Source organism: Grus americana, chromosome 10, assembly GCF_028858705.1.
Source record: "Grus americana isolate bGruAme1 chromosome 10, bGruAme1.mat, whole genome shotgun sequence".
NCBI lineage: Eukaryota > Metazoa > Chordata > Aves > Gruiformes > Gruidae > Grus > Grus americana.
The window spans coordinates 15,202,276-15,219,858 of record NC_072861.1 but is presented as its reverse complement, the minus strand read 5'-3'; the positions used below and the strand labels follow the sequence as shown (position 1 = coordinate 15,219,858).

Sequence of the window (17,583 nt, the reverse complement as noted above, 5' to 3'; positions counted from 1 at the left end):
GGTTGGGGATGTCAAATGAAAGCTGTCACATTTATTTAGCTCCATGATTCTGAAGACAATATACATAAATATTCTTTTACTGTCCTCACCAGCCAAATGTTAAGAGCTATCTGCATCAGCCAGGGTCCTGCGGGTCCCCCAGCCTGGCCGAGGAGCCGGTGACGATCTCCTCCTGACCCAGGAGAGGCTGGCAAGAAACAAAGCGCCAGCTCCCCTTGTTCCCAATGACACGGTACATTAAATAGTTTCCTCATCCTTTCCCGCCGCAGCTGTGGCCAAAAGGGCGGTTTAGAGTGAAAGCGGGAGAGAACAGCTCCACGATGTATTGAAATGTGATCAATAAGAAGTTTGGGGACACTCATTGCCTCAAGCCCCGAAAGCCTTCAAAGCTCTCTTGCTTTTCCTATACCAATTACTTCCAGCAACTCCAGGGAGCCCACGAGGACAAAGCTCAGCACGTATCTGTGGCTGCGCTGGATGGCGGCCTCTATTTTGCTTCCAAACACTTGCTTTTTACTTTTTGCCCCATTTTGAACTCTCACGCAACAAAACGTATGACCAAGCCCTTGGCTCTCTCTAAGCACTTTGTTTCTGTACAGTTGTCAGCGCTGGTCCCGAAGTCTCTTCATCATACACCGGCCTTTTTGTACACAGCTGTTGGCCTGGTATCACCTGTAGTGAAATACGTAGGAGGCAAGCTAGCCCTTACTCTAGTGAATAAATCAAAGCTCAGACAGCCAGATGAAAAGCTAATCCAAAAGGGCCATAAAGTTTTGTGAATAAACTCCTATCTAACTGGGCTAATAATAATAATAATAATAATAATAATAAAAAAAAATCCCTCATATACAGAATGTCTTAGAAAAGCAAACCCACAAAGTGCAGAGGTTTTGGATAAAAAGTTTCCTTTCACAGTAGCCATTTATGTGGCACAAGGCATCCTAATAAAGCACAGCTCAAAAAGATAGTATTCAGCTTTAAAACAAAACGTCATGGCTTCCCCTCAGCTTGAATGTTTCTGCAAGAGGGCATTAGCCTCTATGTCCTGTTGTGCTGACGTGGCTTCTTGATTTTGTGCCTGAAGTAGAACTGGAGCAACGCTCGTGCAGTCACGCTTAGTGTCACACCAACCAAACCATGGAAACGTGCCTCAGGATCCCAGGTAAAGCACCATGGCTAAACCTTGAGGTAGGACACGACTAAAAGCACCCACTGGTTTTGGTGGGGTGGAAGCAGGTAGCTTGTTGAATGGGGCTGAACTTAATACACGCATTTTAAACATCTATCGGATTTGGGATCCAGGTTTCCCCTGTGAAAAATACTGGCTTCAGCGTAGTTTTGTGGATGTGCATGGCAGGCCATGCCATACGGCATACTGTTGAGCCTAATGTGATAGGTGAACTCAAACAGCCTTGCAGACAAACCTAGAAACAGGTCTGCCACACCCAAAGCCTGCTCCATCTTTTTTTGTTGTTGCTCTCCATACGTCAACAGAAGTTCAAAAATGAAGAAAGGATTAAAATACTGCCAGGACAGACACTGTGGAAAAAAAAGGGTTCAATTTTCTCATCATGTTTATTCCCCAAAGGTGTTGAATCGCCCGAGTCTGTCTCCCTCCTGTAAGGCAGTACAGCTGGCAGCACTGCAGAGCTGAGAGGAGCTGGAGGATGCTCCACCACATGTACCAGCACCAATACTGTAATCTCCATTTCTGCTTGCACAACCCTTTGTGAACACATGAACGCATCTTACTCAGCATTTTTCATTTGGTGGAGTGAAATAATTTGATAAAGACTCAGTGAAAGGCCAAGTCTGGTCACCATTATTTTACTGAACAGCCCATATTGCTCCCAGCCATCTTGTTCAGGTTGCAGCTTTTCCGTACGCACTGGTGGGAAGCCCAGCAGGCCAATACTGAAGGTATCTTCCCCCCAGCCAGATGGACCTTCGTTAACACAGGTTGGAGAAGCACCAGGGAGCACAGGCCAGAGAGACCTGAGTTGCTAAGCTCATGTTCACCCCAGAGCAAGAGGGTTTAATTAGTTACTGTATTAGCAAAATGGAAATAAAACTCAATAGAAGCATTCTGAGATGAAAAAGTTCATACATACTGTAGGCATGGTTTTGTTCAAAAAACAGTTATCGTTGAGGAAGTCTTAAGGTCATTCTGTTCTGCAGCTGGTCCTTGAGAATTCACGGGTTTTTTGATGATGACATAAGAGTAGTTTGGTGAAAATAAATGCACTGATTTATTGATTGAGGGAGGAGTTAAACATGTATAGAAAAAGCGAACTTGCAGTGAAGAAGGAACACAAAATTTTGACAGTTTGATTGATCCTGATTGGAAATATTGTGTTCTGTTACTATGAGGACAGCATGCAGAGGAAAACTCACTATCTTCTTCCCGATTTCCAGGGTGGTCTGCAGAACTGGAGAACAACCAACCTTCCACCCAAAAACTTACTCAATCATAAAACCTGCTCTCTGCAATTCTTAGCATCTCTTTATCCTTTAAGATAGTACCCATATTTCACACAATATTTTGGGACATTATGAATGGCCCATGCACAAAATTGTAGAACTTACAAAAGTAATTTTGAGTATTATTTTTACCAAAAAAAAAAAGCTGGTTTTCTCCAGATGGAGAACTCACTGACCACATTTTAGATGACATTACAATCTTGTATTCAGATAAAGAAAAGAACCATATACCAAAGCTTTGGACGTGAACCTTTTTTTATTAACAGATACTCCCTTTATTTTAAGACAAGTTCAAGGAGCCAACTAAACAGTCAAAAGTATTGTATACACTAAAATCAATTAAGGCTTTTTTCCAATCACCATTTTTTGCCCAGCTTACTATAGGACTTATCTCGCAGTTTCTTGTTTTACTCATGGATGCACATCGTATTTAAGTACTAAGAACTTTTAGCATAACAAGTATCTAATTTCAGAATGGATCAAGAACTGTCATTAGTAGACAGTTCAATTTTAAACTGGAATAATAAAAGTGTTAAGTATCAAGTAGCTTGTTCCTCTAAAGTATGATGAGAAGAAATGGTCCTTACTGTAATAAACAGTTACACATTCTTGTTTCTATTGATTCCAGAATAAGAATTCACATCTCTCATTCGCTAATTAGAAGCAAATCAATGCAATTCTCACTACTATTTACCACATTTACACTGAGGCAGTTTTTTTGTTCGAACACAAATAGTGTATTTTATGGCTCCCAAAGTCATATATGACTTAAAAAGTCATGATTGATGGATCTGATGTCTTTGGTTGGTCACTCTGAAGGTGGGTTGGTATCAAGATACTTTCAGCAATCTTCATAAAGGATTTCATCTATTTGGACATCATTTTCTGCCACAGGCACTGATTCACAAATCTGTTCCCTAAAAGCCAAGGCAATCGTGTAAGGCTTTCCACTGGGATGTTTCATACATCTTTCAAGATAGGTATCATAATATCCTTTCCCTCTTCCCAATCTGTTGCCTTTTTTGTCAAACCCAAGGCCTGGCATGAAGATAAGGTCAAGACCTCCTGCAGAAAAATGAAATAAACATTAATGGATGCACTGTGGATTTCCTGATGGCCTGACTACATCCACATAATGTCAGACATTCGCAAAAATGCAAGCTTTGTGTTTTGCAAAATGCTTCACCCTCTTTGATCAGATGAAAAATACTTTGAATACTAAACCTGTAAATTTACATTTTCATCTTATCAATTGTGTGCTAGATCAGCCGCAAAATAATTAGATCTTGAAAAGCTAGAAGGAAAAAACCCTACATTATAACAAATTTATTTTATCATTTTAACCCCACACTTCCAAATACTAATGAATATGACTCTAAATCCAGGCAGAGACTGAACTCAGGGAAATTAAATGCAGGAGGAATCACAAAATCAAATGAACTTCAACATCAGACACAAAAATAGAAAAGGAAAAAAGAATGAAAAGAAGACGCGTGAGAGAGAGCGAGCATCTCTGTGACACAACTGTAAGATGTCATGAACCTTCATTCAACCTCCCAAAAGCAAAGAGCCTTGAATACAATATATTCTGAAAGTGGGTATTTGCCCTCTTAGATCAAGATCAAGATTTGAAGTCTTGTCTCTTCATGATGTCAGGTTCCTCTTCTCCCAAAGGACTTTCTTCCTGAGCCTCCAGCAATTTTCACTGTTGCTCCAACAGCACACACAGGCATTCTGCTTGCCTGCCCTGAATATCCCTCCTTCTGGAGGGAGGTATGGGCTCCCCAAGACTCTTCTGAGATTGCACTGGATTAGAACTCAAAATTGGTTCAAAAACTGAAACAAGCTGCATAAGCTGCCAATCATCTAGACAAAACAGACCCGACCGGCTGGTGAAACCCTGACAAAAGACCCCACCAAGCAGCCCCTGATGAAAAGGCAAGGTCAGCTAAGCCCTTTTTTCTTGCTTCGTTCATACTCTGTGAACGGATGTGGATCGGCAGCATGCCAGGTAGCCAGATACAATTTATACTCAGCTGCCCACTTGTTTCAGGAGTAGATTCACGTTGCTGCCAGGCAGGCAAAAGAAAGCGGCTGCTACCTTGAGCGACCACAAGGCACAGAGGCAGCCAGCGTGCAGATTCCCATTACTTATGCAAGGCTTGTTCATTTAGTGTGAGAAGTCTTGCAAGGACATCCTCTAAACAAATGAGCTTGGCTGGCCTGGTGCTGACCGCTGAACCCAGGAACATTCCACTCACTAGTTTCACAATGCAAAGAAAGTCTTTCATTACTTGCTGCTGTAGCAGACAGACGCTTAAGGAGAGAAGGGCAGGAACAGTAGTGGAAAGCCAGCGTAGACTAAAACACAGCTGACACGAGTCTGGAAAGAAAGCAAATACTGTGTCTCAGTCTACTGCTTCTTCCTTCTTACAGGAACTGTATTTAACCTTGAGCAGCTTTTCTGTAACCAGCTTCTGCTCCTTCACCAGGGCTAGGATGTGTCAGGAGCTATTTTTCCACTTTTCCTATGTCCAAATCTACCCTCTCTTGCCATTTTGGACTGAGCTGCTCTCACTAGCTCACTAGCTGAGGAATGACGCCCAACATTCAAGGAGATGTGTGGGAGCAGGTACTGGAAGAACCAGAGCTAAGCAGAGTTTTTCAGTTTCCAGGGAATCCCACCTGAGATCATGTATCAACTCCAAACTTAAAAGTTCACCTAAGACCAACTCATTTGCACACACTTCCCAGGCTGCTGGAGATTTCCTTCCACTGTTCATCATTCAGAGAAGAGTCACTGATGTGAACACTCATCCATCATGACCTGATGACTTAATGAGAACATTGATATAAAATATGCAAGGCAACACAGTGTGAAATGCTTAGAGAAGATTAATCCGGCATCATACAGTTAAGCAGCATGGCTTTTTTAAAGAGGTCAGGGGAGTAAGAGGAGGGAATGAGCCAAAGGGCAGACCACAGAATATTACTGCTTGAAATAAAAAGGAGTCTGAGTGTCTTACCACGCTGCAGTCAACTTTTGACTCATAGGACAGACAAATGGCAAATGGCAAACAAAGAGGAAAAGAGGCATGAGGACAGAAGTATGGTCTCACCTGAAAAGAGATACCATTTTTATGGCATCACCATGTACATTGTGTTGGATGCAGCATGTCACGTCTCCTCAGTTTGCAAGTAAAAATACGTATTTGACAATTGACAGGCCTATGGAGTAGGACCTAGAAACCAGCTGATCTTCTCCCCGTTAGCATGGTCAGTAATAGATTCTGCAGGTCAAATCCTCCCTGAGTCACTCCTGTGCTCACTACTCATCCTCTCCATAATTTGCCTCACATCGGCTTTGCGTAGGTATTCGGGTGGCCCAGAAACCAACATGTACCAAACACTAATGATGCACAGGAAGAAACACACTCTGCCTTACACTTTTTTTAGCTGTTTTCACTCCATGTGACTCTCATGGCAAAAAGCAGGAAACATTTGCAGTTGCTCCTGCTGGCAGGTGAGAATGCACACAAGGGGCAAATCTGCAGAGTGAAAAGATGCCATTTCTCCTTACATTTGGATTACAGACAGGAAGAAGACAAGTCAGGGAAAGCACTAAGGAAAGAGGGAATTGGCATGAACAGTGCAGGGAAGAAAGATATTTTCTGTGTAGTTTAACTGATAGCACCAGGCACACTCGCAGTAAAGCACTGTGTTTTCTTCTGGGTACTCTGGAGAAACAAGAGTCTGTTTGAATGAGTCAGCTCCTTTATAATCATGGAGGGGTTTTATGCTGAATAACTCAAACAAGCTTGTGCAAATCTCAATATGAAAAATGATGCTGTAAATACAGTAATAGTTACCCTTACATGTTTCTTCCACTGGAGCACTGCGATACCGAATGCCTTCACTCTGACTCACAACATGCTGTCTGATATCCATGCAACTCACACCGCCCAAGATTTAAGTAAAATGCCACGCAAGACTTTCGGTAGAAAAATGACAGAGCTACCCTGCAAGAACCCTAAGGGCAGTTCAAGCAGCATTAGCCCCAAATCCTACCCTGGCATCTAGAATGAATGGCAGACAGCTGCATGGAAAAAAATGCTTCCCTGCCACATAACTTGGGGAGCAGCAAAACCTCTTGTGGTGCCTGCGGCAGCATGGGGGAAGAGCTGTCACAGGATGAGAGGTGACACACAGATGAGACCAAGATTGCAGACGCAGATGAGACCAAGATTGCGGGCACATAAGATTACCATCAGCAATAAGAGCACATCAACAGGATGGCAGGTGAGGGTAAGAACATCTTACCCCTCTTGGCACGGGGCCCTCAAGCTCCCAGGCCCTTCCAGCCCTGCAGGACCACTAGCTGCCACTCAGGATGCCCTGCAGGCTTGCTCCATTCTCAAATCCTACTCCCTTTGCTCCCACAGACTGCTGTGTGAAATGGCATCCTTGTCCCTGAGAAGACAGAGCAGGTACTTGGGCATCATACACCACACCAATTTTTAGTGCCTTGTAAAACAGTCTGAGAGAGGTCTCAGATCTCCACCTACCTCTATCCCTTTCCTCGTAATGTCCACTGTTTTCCATGCGTTGTAGTCATTAACTGTTGGCTCTTGGATCCCTGTGGGCCCAGGGGCCCAGGAAAAAAAACCAAGAAAAGCACACCCACAGTCGAGAGGGTTTTCGCTATAGGTAATCCATGCTTCTCCTGAAATAAAACTTGCATGTAGTCTGCAAATTGCTAAAGGCTGAAAACACTCAAGCAACTCCAGCCCATGGCTTCTATGTAGAGAATACCAATGCTTGTTATAAACTTTAATTAAGCTACTGGGTGTCCCAGTCAGGTTGGCAATTATGATGACAGTCACCTAATACTTGCTGTATCTATGACAGGAGCTCTTGTGGCCACAGCTCCTTCAACTGTGTAGCACTGTGCGTGAAATAATATACTCTGACTTATCTATCAATGTGGCCATACAGTCATGCTGACACGGCCACACAGGTTTCATTTATACTGCTAAATACAGCAGGGCCAGAAAACAAATTGATTTACAGCTCACAGGTGGTCAATACTGTTTAATTGTCAGCACACTGTCTGGCACTGCCGGTCCAAGTGACACCCATGCCTGCTCCAGGGGACAGGATTCCCAGGGGCAGCAAAGACAGAAGAGTACAGGTCTGGCTCCTTACACCCTGTGCAGTCCTCCTACGCCAACAAAACTGGTTTTTCTCCTTGAGACACACACACAGGCTTTCTTGCCACACGCCAGAATATGCAACACAAATCCTCCGACTGATGCCACAAAAATAGTCCTGTGATGGTCTGCCATAAGACCTCATATCATTAAAGATAGTAGAACAGGGGAAAAGATTAAAAAAACCCCACAGCAGTATTGCCTTAGGGCCGTGGAGGGATCACGTGAGCCCAAAAAAGAAGAGACAGGCCAAGTTCTGTGCAGTGTGGACAGGGCTAGTCTGTGCCACTTAGCCCTGCGTTATTTAACAGCGTAGATACAGTCATAGCTTCAGAACCTGCCATGTGGGTGTACAGGCACGCTCAATTTGCACTGACTTGCATACATCTATATAGACATACCTTATGTCACAGAGAAGTGAAATGACTTGCCCAAAGACTCAGGAAACGTGTGGCAAAACTACACGCAAAGGCAGGTGTGCAAGCTGCGTGTCCCCTGACTTAACCAGCAGACCAAAACATTAGCATCCCCTCTCTGGTGTTTTAAATAGGAATACATGGTTTCGCTTCCTCTAGGCAGCTGCGGTGAATCTCCCCAGTTCGGTAGTGCATTTCTCATTACCCTTCATGATGATATCAGGTTTGATTTGTTCCCCAGGGAAGGATTTTCTCCTTGCACCTCATTACCTCTCTTCTCCTTAATCTGACGTTCCTATTTGAAATGCCAGCCGGCAATTTCAGAAGTGTTCTTGACAATGGTTAATTATAGAAGAGTCCATCAAACTGCACAGACGCAGGTCATGTAAAGACTGCTGGGGACTTGTCCTGCCCTCAGAAGGAGCAGCCAGCATGGCTCCTCTCCTCCCAGGTTTGAAGAGGCTCCATCAGCCCACTGCCACCCGCCATGTGGGGTCACTCATCTCCCCCTGCACAGCTAGACAGTCCTAACGGAAGATGAAACCGAAATGCTCTGTCATCCCAACTTGTCATCCCTCGCCGCCACTTGCTTTGTGGACACAGCGAAGCACCTGGGACCCATCAAAGTGGGAGCCAGGACTCTTTTGATCTTCACCTCCAAAGCACTTACAAGAGGATAAGGCAGTGGCTGAGCTGCAGCAGCTCCTGTGTCCCTGTAAAGAACAGCAATGTGCTCATAAAAATCATGCTCACAGCACACCTTTCTGAGCTCAAGCCTACAAGAGGCGGACAGCACTCAGCTCTGTATGCCACCACTGCTGCTCCTCACAGCAGCAGCTGTGCAGTTCGAGCTTCTCCCTGAAGCACAGAAGTTCGTGCATCACTTACGATGTCCCCACAAGGATGGCCTGATCCTCCCAGCCTGGTACCTTGGGCAAGAGCAAGCTTTTCAGCAGTTGTTTTTTTTTCCACGCACAGCTCGCTCTGCGGTGGTAGAGAGGGACTGCCCCTGCTTGGCTCAGATGTGTAAATGATTACATAATGTGCAGGACCAGAAGAACCAGGGCAAGAACAACCTTCTGTTTAAAGGAAAGGAGTGTTTATGGTGTTATGCACGCCACAAACAATGTCAGATCAGTCTACACACAACCTCTGTGGAGCTGACAAATACTTGAAAGCTGTTCGTTTACAAGGAATGAAAGCTTACTTCGGTTCTTTTCTGATCTAGCAAGGACCACAGTGGAGGAAAAAAACAAACCCTTTGGCAGGAAAACCTTACTTTTCAGAATTAAAAGGGTGCAGTAACCATCTGCTGCCTCTATATCTGCTACCCTGGCACAGAAGAAAAAATTAACTCAGTCACTTGATCCCAACATTGAAAGCATCAGTCTTGGTGACATACAGGGTATGAGCCAATGAGTTGGAATAACTCAGAAAGTTCTAATTAATGATAGAGTCGTTACTGTAACTTTAACTATTTTCAGCATCAGCATAGTTAGGCCTCTTAGGTAGGTGTAAGCTTCTCTACATACACTCTATAGGGCACAGATCATCATCTTGTTCTGTATTTAGACAGCACCTAACACTGTGGTCTGGGTTAATCACCAGACCTTGGGGAAAACAACTCCACAGAAGTAAATATTTCAATTATGCTGCAGCAAAACAATTCCCTTCCCCTTTATGACTAGTACTAAACCTTCTCCCTAGAATGCCCCGGGTGTCTCTCACACTGCTACTGAGGTTGCTAACAGCTTGGTATTTCCTTCCAGATAAAAGTTTTCTGCCCTTTGGAAAAAACCTGCCCTGGGTTTCAAACTTGCCCTTGGTTTCTCTGCTATTACACGCTTGCCTTGGTATAAGGTCAAAAAGGGAAATGCCAGATCTGTAAACTACAGGCCTAATCCAGACCGTACCGAGGTGTGAGGTTCCTGGAAGGGCTGGGATTGCTTCCAGAGGAAACCAGCTCATTAGTCCAACTGAACCTCGGAGAAGCCAGATACTGTTATAACCCCAATCGAATGAGGAAGGAGGCAAAACCATTACCCTTTGCTACAATTGATAAGCATTTGAAAAAGTCATTCATCCAAAAAACAATGATGCTGACTTCTTCCAGTAACACAAGTGATTGCAGACATAAAGTTACGTTGCTTAACTTTGCCTGAGCCAGTCTGCTACGATGTAAATACAATCCCTTACACAGAAAGGGATCTCTTATCCGATAATTCGTATTTGCTCACATAATACAGCTGTTGGAAATCAATATCAGAAGCTCAGCATGAATCCTCATCTCCTTGGAAACCCGTTACAACACAAAGGATCAGATCCTCGGTTACTGTAAATCAGCATTGCCCCACTGACTCCCCTCCGCACCAGCCTTGGGAACTACATGAAAAATACCCTGAGTTACTGACACGAGTTTGAGAAAAATCAATTCTTTTCTCTTGTAGATATTTGTTGTTGGTTGTTCATAAACAGCTCTCCTCTAGTGTTCACTCTGTCATCTCCTTATGATCCCAAACAATTACCTAACAGGACTAAAAGTTGTGTTTCATATTAAATTGAAACCCCAGCTCCTTTTAAACCGCATACAGTAGCTTTTCCTCCAGGTGTTTCCCCTGTGTGAACACCTTTAATCGTGCAGTACCACCACATTTCAGCAGGACTTACTGTTTTCTAACTATTCCCAGACATCTGTTGCTTCAGAAGGAAAGCCAGAGAGATGCTCACTTTTTACCCAGCACGCCCTAGCCAGGCACAGGAATCAAAAATCAAAGTACCACATCCAAATCCCACAGGCTCCATCCATGGTCTCCTGCTACGGGGCACACCGTGAGGCCCTCAGGGCTAATGCTCACCTCATTCAGGGAGAAATGCTTTTAACACCAGGGACAATCACTTGCTTTATTTTCATTTCTATTTGTGTATGGGAATTGCAGGCACCGGAAAGGTTTGGTGTCCTTTTGTCTTCTAAAAAGCTTTTTGCCCACATTCATGCACATCCGTAACCCACCAATCTACCTTTTACATACCTATAGATGCCAAGCAGACTATCTCCTCTGCAATCCGCACGCCCCAGGTAATTGGTCCACTAGCATGACTGAGACAGCTTCTGTTATTACTTCAATAAAATATTTTGCAGAAAATAGAACCATCAGCAGAATCTACAAACAAGCACTGAGCAACTCAGCGTTTATCTGTCTACTCATCCATGTCAGTGCTTTGTGTCAGCATGAAACATTGGTCTCCACAGTTCACACTTGCCCTTCTGAACTACAGCATAATAAAATATTTATACTTCTCCCTGAGAAGCTACATGATAGCCATCAGTCATATAGGTTTAAAACAACCGAGTGGCAGCCACTCTCCTGTTATTAAACCCGCAAAACACACTAATAAAGCCATTTGATCAGCTCCTGCGCTACTAAACTGTGATCAAGCAAACACCCTCCTATTTTGAATTTAACCCAAAATCTTATAAAATTAGTGCCAACGCATTTGAAAGGTTAAGTGTGCTGCACAGCATCAGCTGTAGTATATCAGCCCTGCACCAACAAACCTGTCCCGCTCCACAAATAAGTATCCTTTCATGTGCCATCAGGGAAGCTACTGAAGAAGGCCAAGACTTGTGTTCAAATTCTAGCTGGTTTCACAACGTGGGAAGAGCATGCGAGGCTATAACCATCACACTCATTTCCCCTGAGGTTTAACTTACAGTCAGCTGAGGTCTAGTGTCTCATTTTCAGAATTTGCCAAATGTCTACCTAAAAGAAAATTTGAACAAGTACTTTTCTATTTCACTATTATTCATCAAGTCTGCGTAAGCCCCATAAATAAACCATAATCACTCAATACCACCTACAAAAACGTCTGGTTTTGCAAATTCAGAGCAAAGAAAATAATTGCTTAGAAATCCTTTAGTTATCAGTCTGTGAAAAATGACTTATCTACTCCGGATATTCAGATATGTGAGCAGAGTCAGAAGAGTCTGATTGGGAAAACACAGGCAACGAAAAATGTTTGGTTCAAAGGCTTGCACCTGGGTTCTCCTGTGATTTTAAACCACCAAAATACCCCAAAACTAGATGTACCACGGAGCAATTCCAAAGAGAGGACAAACAGCATTAGAGCCACTTTACAGCACATCCACACATCCTGTTAGATCAGCAAATGCTGACTGCAAATCTGCTCCTTTAGAGAAACTCGCAAGGTGCTGGTGCTTGAATTATGTCGGGATTGTCCTAACACTGCTGCAGCCTAAAACTTGAGGATCTTTGTGTATCTTTATGTGTTTTTACATGAAATTCTCTAAGATCTTATCAGCTACTCTTCCCATAATGTTTATCTGAGCACTTATTTAAATACTTCTACTCGATACGTGTGCATGTGCACTACTGCATTTCTTCACTCTTGGTCCTCTTTTGCATGTCACTGTCTGGATATTTTTAAATCAAAATATGACAGAAGTGAATCATTTGGGGATTTTTTCAAAACATCATGCATCACTATCAGTATTTCCAATGCCCTTTGACTCACTCAGCAGATAGCCCCTCGTAAAATACGCAGAATTGCTTCTGAAATATAAATGGTTAAGACATCAACTTCTTCGTCAGTGCATAAACCTGAGTCCTGTAAGGAGTTACACCACTTGATGGGAACATCAGGCATGTTTACGGGCAGGGTTTATTGAACATGTAGAGTCAGCTGGCTTGGAGGTGATGGCACCTTCACTGTTAGCGTCAAATGTGTTAACATCACAACAGCTGAGAAATCCCGCTTCCTCCATCACGAGATTTTCTTCTATCTTTTTAGGCTTGCACAGCTTAAAACCCCCAAATCTCGCTGGAATCCTCCACCCCTGATTTTTTGGAGACATTAGGCTGGAGCACTTGTTTTCCTCTGTGTGTGTGAGTACAATGCCTGGATGAGATTTTAATTATAGGAAAACAGCCTAAATGACACCAATGCTCCATAGTAACTGTATGGAATACTGACACCTGCCGGCAAAGGGCTTCATGTCACTCCTGGACAGGAATTGGCCCTCCATCTACACCCCAAAAGCTGATTCCCATCTCACACGCACAAAAGCAAGCACAAGCAGGAACTGAGTCCAGTTATGATGCCAAACAGGAAGACCAAGAGCCATCCTTACACTGCGAAAGCCAGTGGCTCTCGGCCAGATCCAAGGAATTTCCCACTGCAGAAGGGAAATGACAGTGTATTTTGAATCTCAGCAAAGACAGCGGGGATTAACTGTGCCAGGAAGACAAATCTTTTGTAGCTGGAAAAGTGCTGACTGGATTTAATAGCCCACTAAGCTGGCAGAAAACCGATCCTAGGAAAAAGAAAGAAAGAAAAAAAGCAGTAATTTTCTGCCAGATTCCTGAGCTGAATCTGCTCAGTGCTGAGTACCAGAGATGGCACTGGGGTTGGGAGGACGAGAGCAGCACAGAGCTGGAAGCAAGAAAAAGGCATCAGGACTGCCCCTTCTGGCACCAGCCGACTGCTCAGCTGTCTCACCAAACCCCACCTTCAGTCCACGTTATTGTACACAGGTGGGCAGCAGGAAAAAGCTTCTTCTCCTGTTCTCCAGATTGTCCTGATTATGTGCAAAAAGGCACTGAGATAAGCTTGGTGCTGGCTTTTCCTTTCCAAAAATGAGAATAAAGGGAGACAAAAATGTCTGTTTGGATTAATTACCGCAGCCACAGATACTTGCATGTTTGTATTTCTCCTGCATGAGTTTGTTGTACAGACTCATGCCACGCTCCAGAAATGAATCCAACCTCTTATTTGCTTTTGAGAGACTCCTGCCTCTAGGAAAGAGTATGAAGAAAATGACAATGCTACTGTTCACGTTCACTGTAACAAAATTATCCCTCTTTAAAACAAAACACTTGAGAGTCACTTGCAGTGAATTTGAAGCCCTTGCTTATGTTGCTTTCACTTCTCTTTAAACTTTAATTGATTACAGCAGAAGTAATCTTTTTAGTTGTTGCGCTGAGTGCAAGGAGAATGTTTTCTGCAAGAAGGCAAACATGGATGTGACACTTAAGATGATCACAAGGAAAAGCACTCTCTTAAAGCCTTAATGAACTTTATGAAAGCAAAACGCTGTAGTGTTCAGGGCTCTCAGCTCTTCAGGTTCACTGCAGGATACCTTGGCACTGGCGGTATTAAAATTGAACCACACTGTTCACAGTTTAGTCTGCACCAAGGAAATTCAGGACACCAGAGGGCATTACAAAATGATGCCACATGAACACATCAACTTTTGCATTTCAGGGCATTTTTTCAAAAGCCTTTCAAAGAAAGAGACCCTTTGTAATCATGCCGTACCTTTTTCTGAACAGAAGCACTGGGAGAAGCTCAGCTAAAAGTATCTGCATTCACCTAACAAATTGGGTGCTGATTGTTATTAAGCTGTGGAAGTTGGTGCAGATGTCAAGGGGAAGGGCAGACACCAGCCGCAGGCGAGGGCCATCCCAGCGCCGCGGCTGGAGACCCATATCTTCAACTGAAGGCTGGGATGCAGAAAACCCCCGAGGGAAACAGTTGCTATCACAACTGGGTCCAACACCTGAAATATTTAATTTCTGAGGAAGTATTATCCTAGCTCTACCTGTTACAGAACATACTACACAGAATAATGTAAAATTATTTTATGGATCTTTAATACTGGGATAGGTATTTTTGTAACAACACGTTGCTGCAGGATACCTGTGTGGAAACCAGTAAAAAAGATCTGCCCAGTGAGCTGATTTGAAAAGCAGTATTATGGCATATACAGAAAAAATTAACTTATACAGTGCCATTACATATATTTCATAGTATTTCTTTACCTGGGCATAAAACGTTCTCTCAGGCATCATTTCTCCAAAGTAACATCAGAGAGACTGCAAAGGTTGAAAGAGCAATGGCTGGAACTTTTACTGATCTAGAAAAGCTTCTATATGAGAATAAGAAAATGGAAAAAGTCTGACAGAAAAAAATACAATTGATATAATACAGGTTTAAATAAACAATGAATAATAAAAAGAAACTAAATCAAACATCCTTATTTACTTCTCATCATAGCAGAATGAGGTATCACTTGAACTGAAAGCAGCAAATTTAAAATGAATACAAGGAACATCATATTTCATACAGCATAGGAACAGGATATAATATTAACATAATAAGGAATATATTTCACATTATAACTAGCTAACCCATACAACTCACAGCTGTCAGAAGGCAGAGGAGCCGGGGGCTTAGTACAAATAAAATTAGATGCTTAGAGGAACGCTTCGAATGCCCACAGGTAAAGAAAAACCAGACCCTGTTTGTAAGGGAATAAGCTGGGCACTGCAGCTGCAGGGGTAGGAAGAAATTCCAGTTATTGCTACATAGCTACAAGTTGTGAGACTTCTCGACTCTTGCAAAACACGATGCTGGATTGTATGTCCAGCGCTCTGATCCCGCACTGCGTGAGGGGAACCATCCTCTCTCCACGAGTAGACTCATCACCAGAATGTTAATGCCTCACTTGCACTGAATTTGTTCTCCTTATGCGTATCAAAATACTATGGCTCATTGTCTCCGAGCAGAAGTTCATTCCAAACTTTAAATCATTTCATTAAAAAAAAAATTACATTAAGAGCTAAGCCTTGATTTTCAATTTTGTTTCGTGCCATACTCTCAGGTTTTCTTTTTGATGACCAGTGTAAAAAGATTTTAAATTATAATCTATCCCTTGACATATATTGTACTGTAAGTTTTAATCAAGTATCCCAGAGGAAAAGAAAACCCTCAATCACTTTACAATCTTGTTTGGGGTATTTTTTTATTTTTTTTCCTAAGCAGTAATATTTAACGTCTCTGCTTTTCACATACCCATATTTCATTTATTCCAAATACATTCCAATCTGCATATATCTCATTCAAATAGTCACAGTTACCCCTGAGCATTATTTACTACATGTCTTTTTTCAGAATGATTAGCATCATTTTGTATGGTCCCATTATGCCTTCACGTACAGCTATACAACATCTAATGGAGCTGAAGTAGCACATTAGACCTTCCCTGTGCTTCAGGACACAGCATTTTCTCCTCACACTGTTTTCTATTTCTAAACTCTAATGTGCCTAATATTTCAAAATCCTCCCATTTCTGGTGCATCTTTCTTTTTTGCGGGGGGCGGGAGGTTGAACTCATTATCTCTTTTTTACGTCCCATTTCATTTTGCAGCTGTAAGTTAAACCTATTCCTTTTAGGACTGTATTGCCACCACTTCAGTCGCACTTCTAAAGAACTGTGTTAAAATTTGGAATAACTAAGAATACTGATGGCTTCACAAGGCCATCAGTCCTGGCAGCAACCGCAGCCTCTCTGAATGTATGAATAAATAGCAGGAGTTTAAAGACAGGTGAAAAAGAGCTTCTGTGGACTACAATGTTTCTGCAGGGCAGACCCCAATGGCAAAGTTTAAAATAGGGCTAATGGTCACTCAGGAATAATTTCAAACTACTTGAGGTGTGGAACTGTAGCCTAGAGGTAGCCAGCATTTTCCCTGCAAGAGGGTCACACCTCCTGGCATAAACAGCCCTCATAAACCAGACACAAGCCTCACGGGTAAGCTGTCCCTGGCTGGTTCTACTACCAGTGTGTTACTGCAATTTGTGCAACGGCAAGTCTCAAAGTGTTCTAGAAGGTATTAAGGGCAGAAAGATGTAACTGCCCAAACCTCAAAAGCCAACATCCAAGGGTTATGTGAAAACAAAGCAGCAAGAAGTTGCTGCTAGACAAATGTTAGTATTTCTTCACTTTGTTTGAAATTTGGATCTTTCCTTACTATTAATAATAAATATACTGCAATCTAAAACATGAATTATCTAGTTAAAATTTCACTAATTATCTTGAAGGTAAAACACAAATATTGTGATCAGTATGCCACCAAAGTTTCCAGTACTGAATATGCCAGAAGTCTACAAATTAAATTACAAAATACAAGTCCAGTTCTTAATGTATTCATTTCTGGGAGCAAAAATACATTATGTTTTAGTAGAGTAGAAACAGATTATTCAGCATTCCCCATTACATATAAAATGCTATATTTTCAAGTGCTGTCATTTTTCAGCCTGAGTATTTATGCTAAACTGAGGGGGGGGCTATCCTTCTTTTATTTCAGGCAAAATGGTTGACTGGTTTCTAAGAACAAAGCTAGCAAAAAACCACAACAGGGAAAGCTCTGTTGGTCCATGCTTTGAGGCAAGAACGTGAAATCTTGCTCGTAGTACCCTCTGTGTCCATGACGTGGCTTTAGCCCCGTTCAAATCCATTTGAGCTGGGCTCTTACAATGTTGTAAATGTTTGAGAACCTGCCGTTTGCACAGACGTAGGGAAGACGTGTCAGGGTGAGCGCTGGGCCGCTATGAAGATGCCACTCTGTCTGCACCGCTGCTGGAGTCACAGCAGCATGGGTGGCCTCATGACTTTC

At 42.8% G+C, this 17,583-nt stretch overlaps 1 protein-coding gene across 2 annotated transcripts in view; it reads right to left on the bottom strand.

The window, feature by feature from the left end:
• Window positions 1-2,231: 2,231 nt before the first annotated feature.
• MTHFS (methenyltetrahydrofolate synthetase) overlaps window positions 2,232-17,583 on the bottom strand; it is a 24,528-nt gene continuing 9,176 nt past the window's right edge. Inside the window, exon 3 of one of the 2 annotated variants that reach the window (XM_054837222.1) lies at window positions 2,232-3,546. In XM_054837222.1, coding sequence (XP_054693197.1) covers window positions 3,323-3,546 — 224 coding nt within the window. In that variant the 3' untranslated portion in view covers window positions 2,232-3,322. The remainder of the gene's footprint in view (window positions 3,547-17,583) is intronic. The other variant, XM_054837224.1, reaches the window with a different exon arrangement.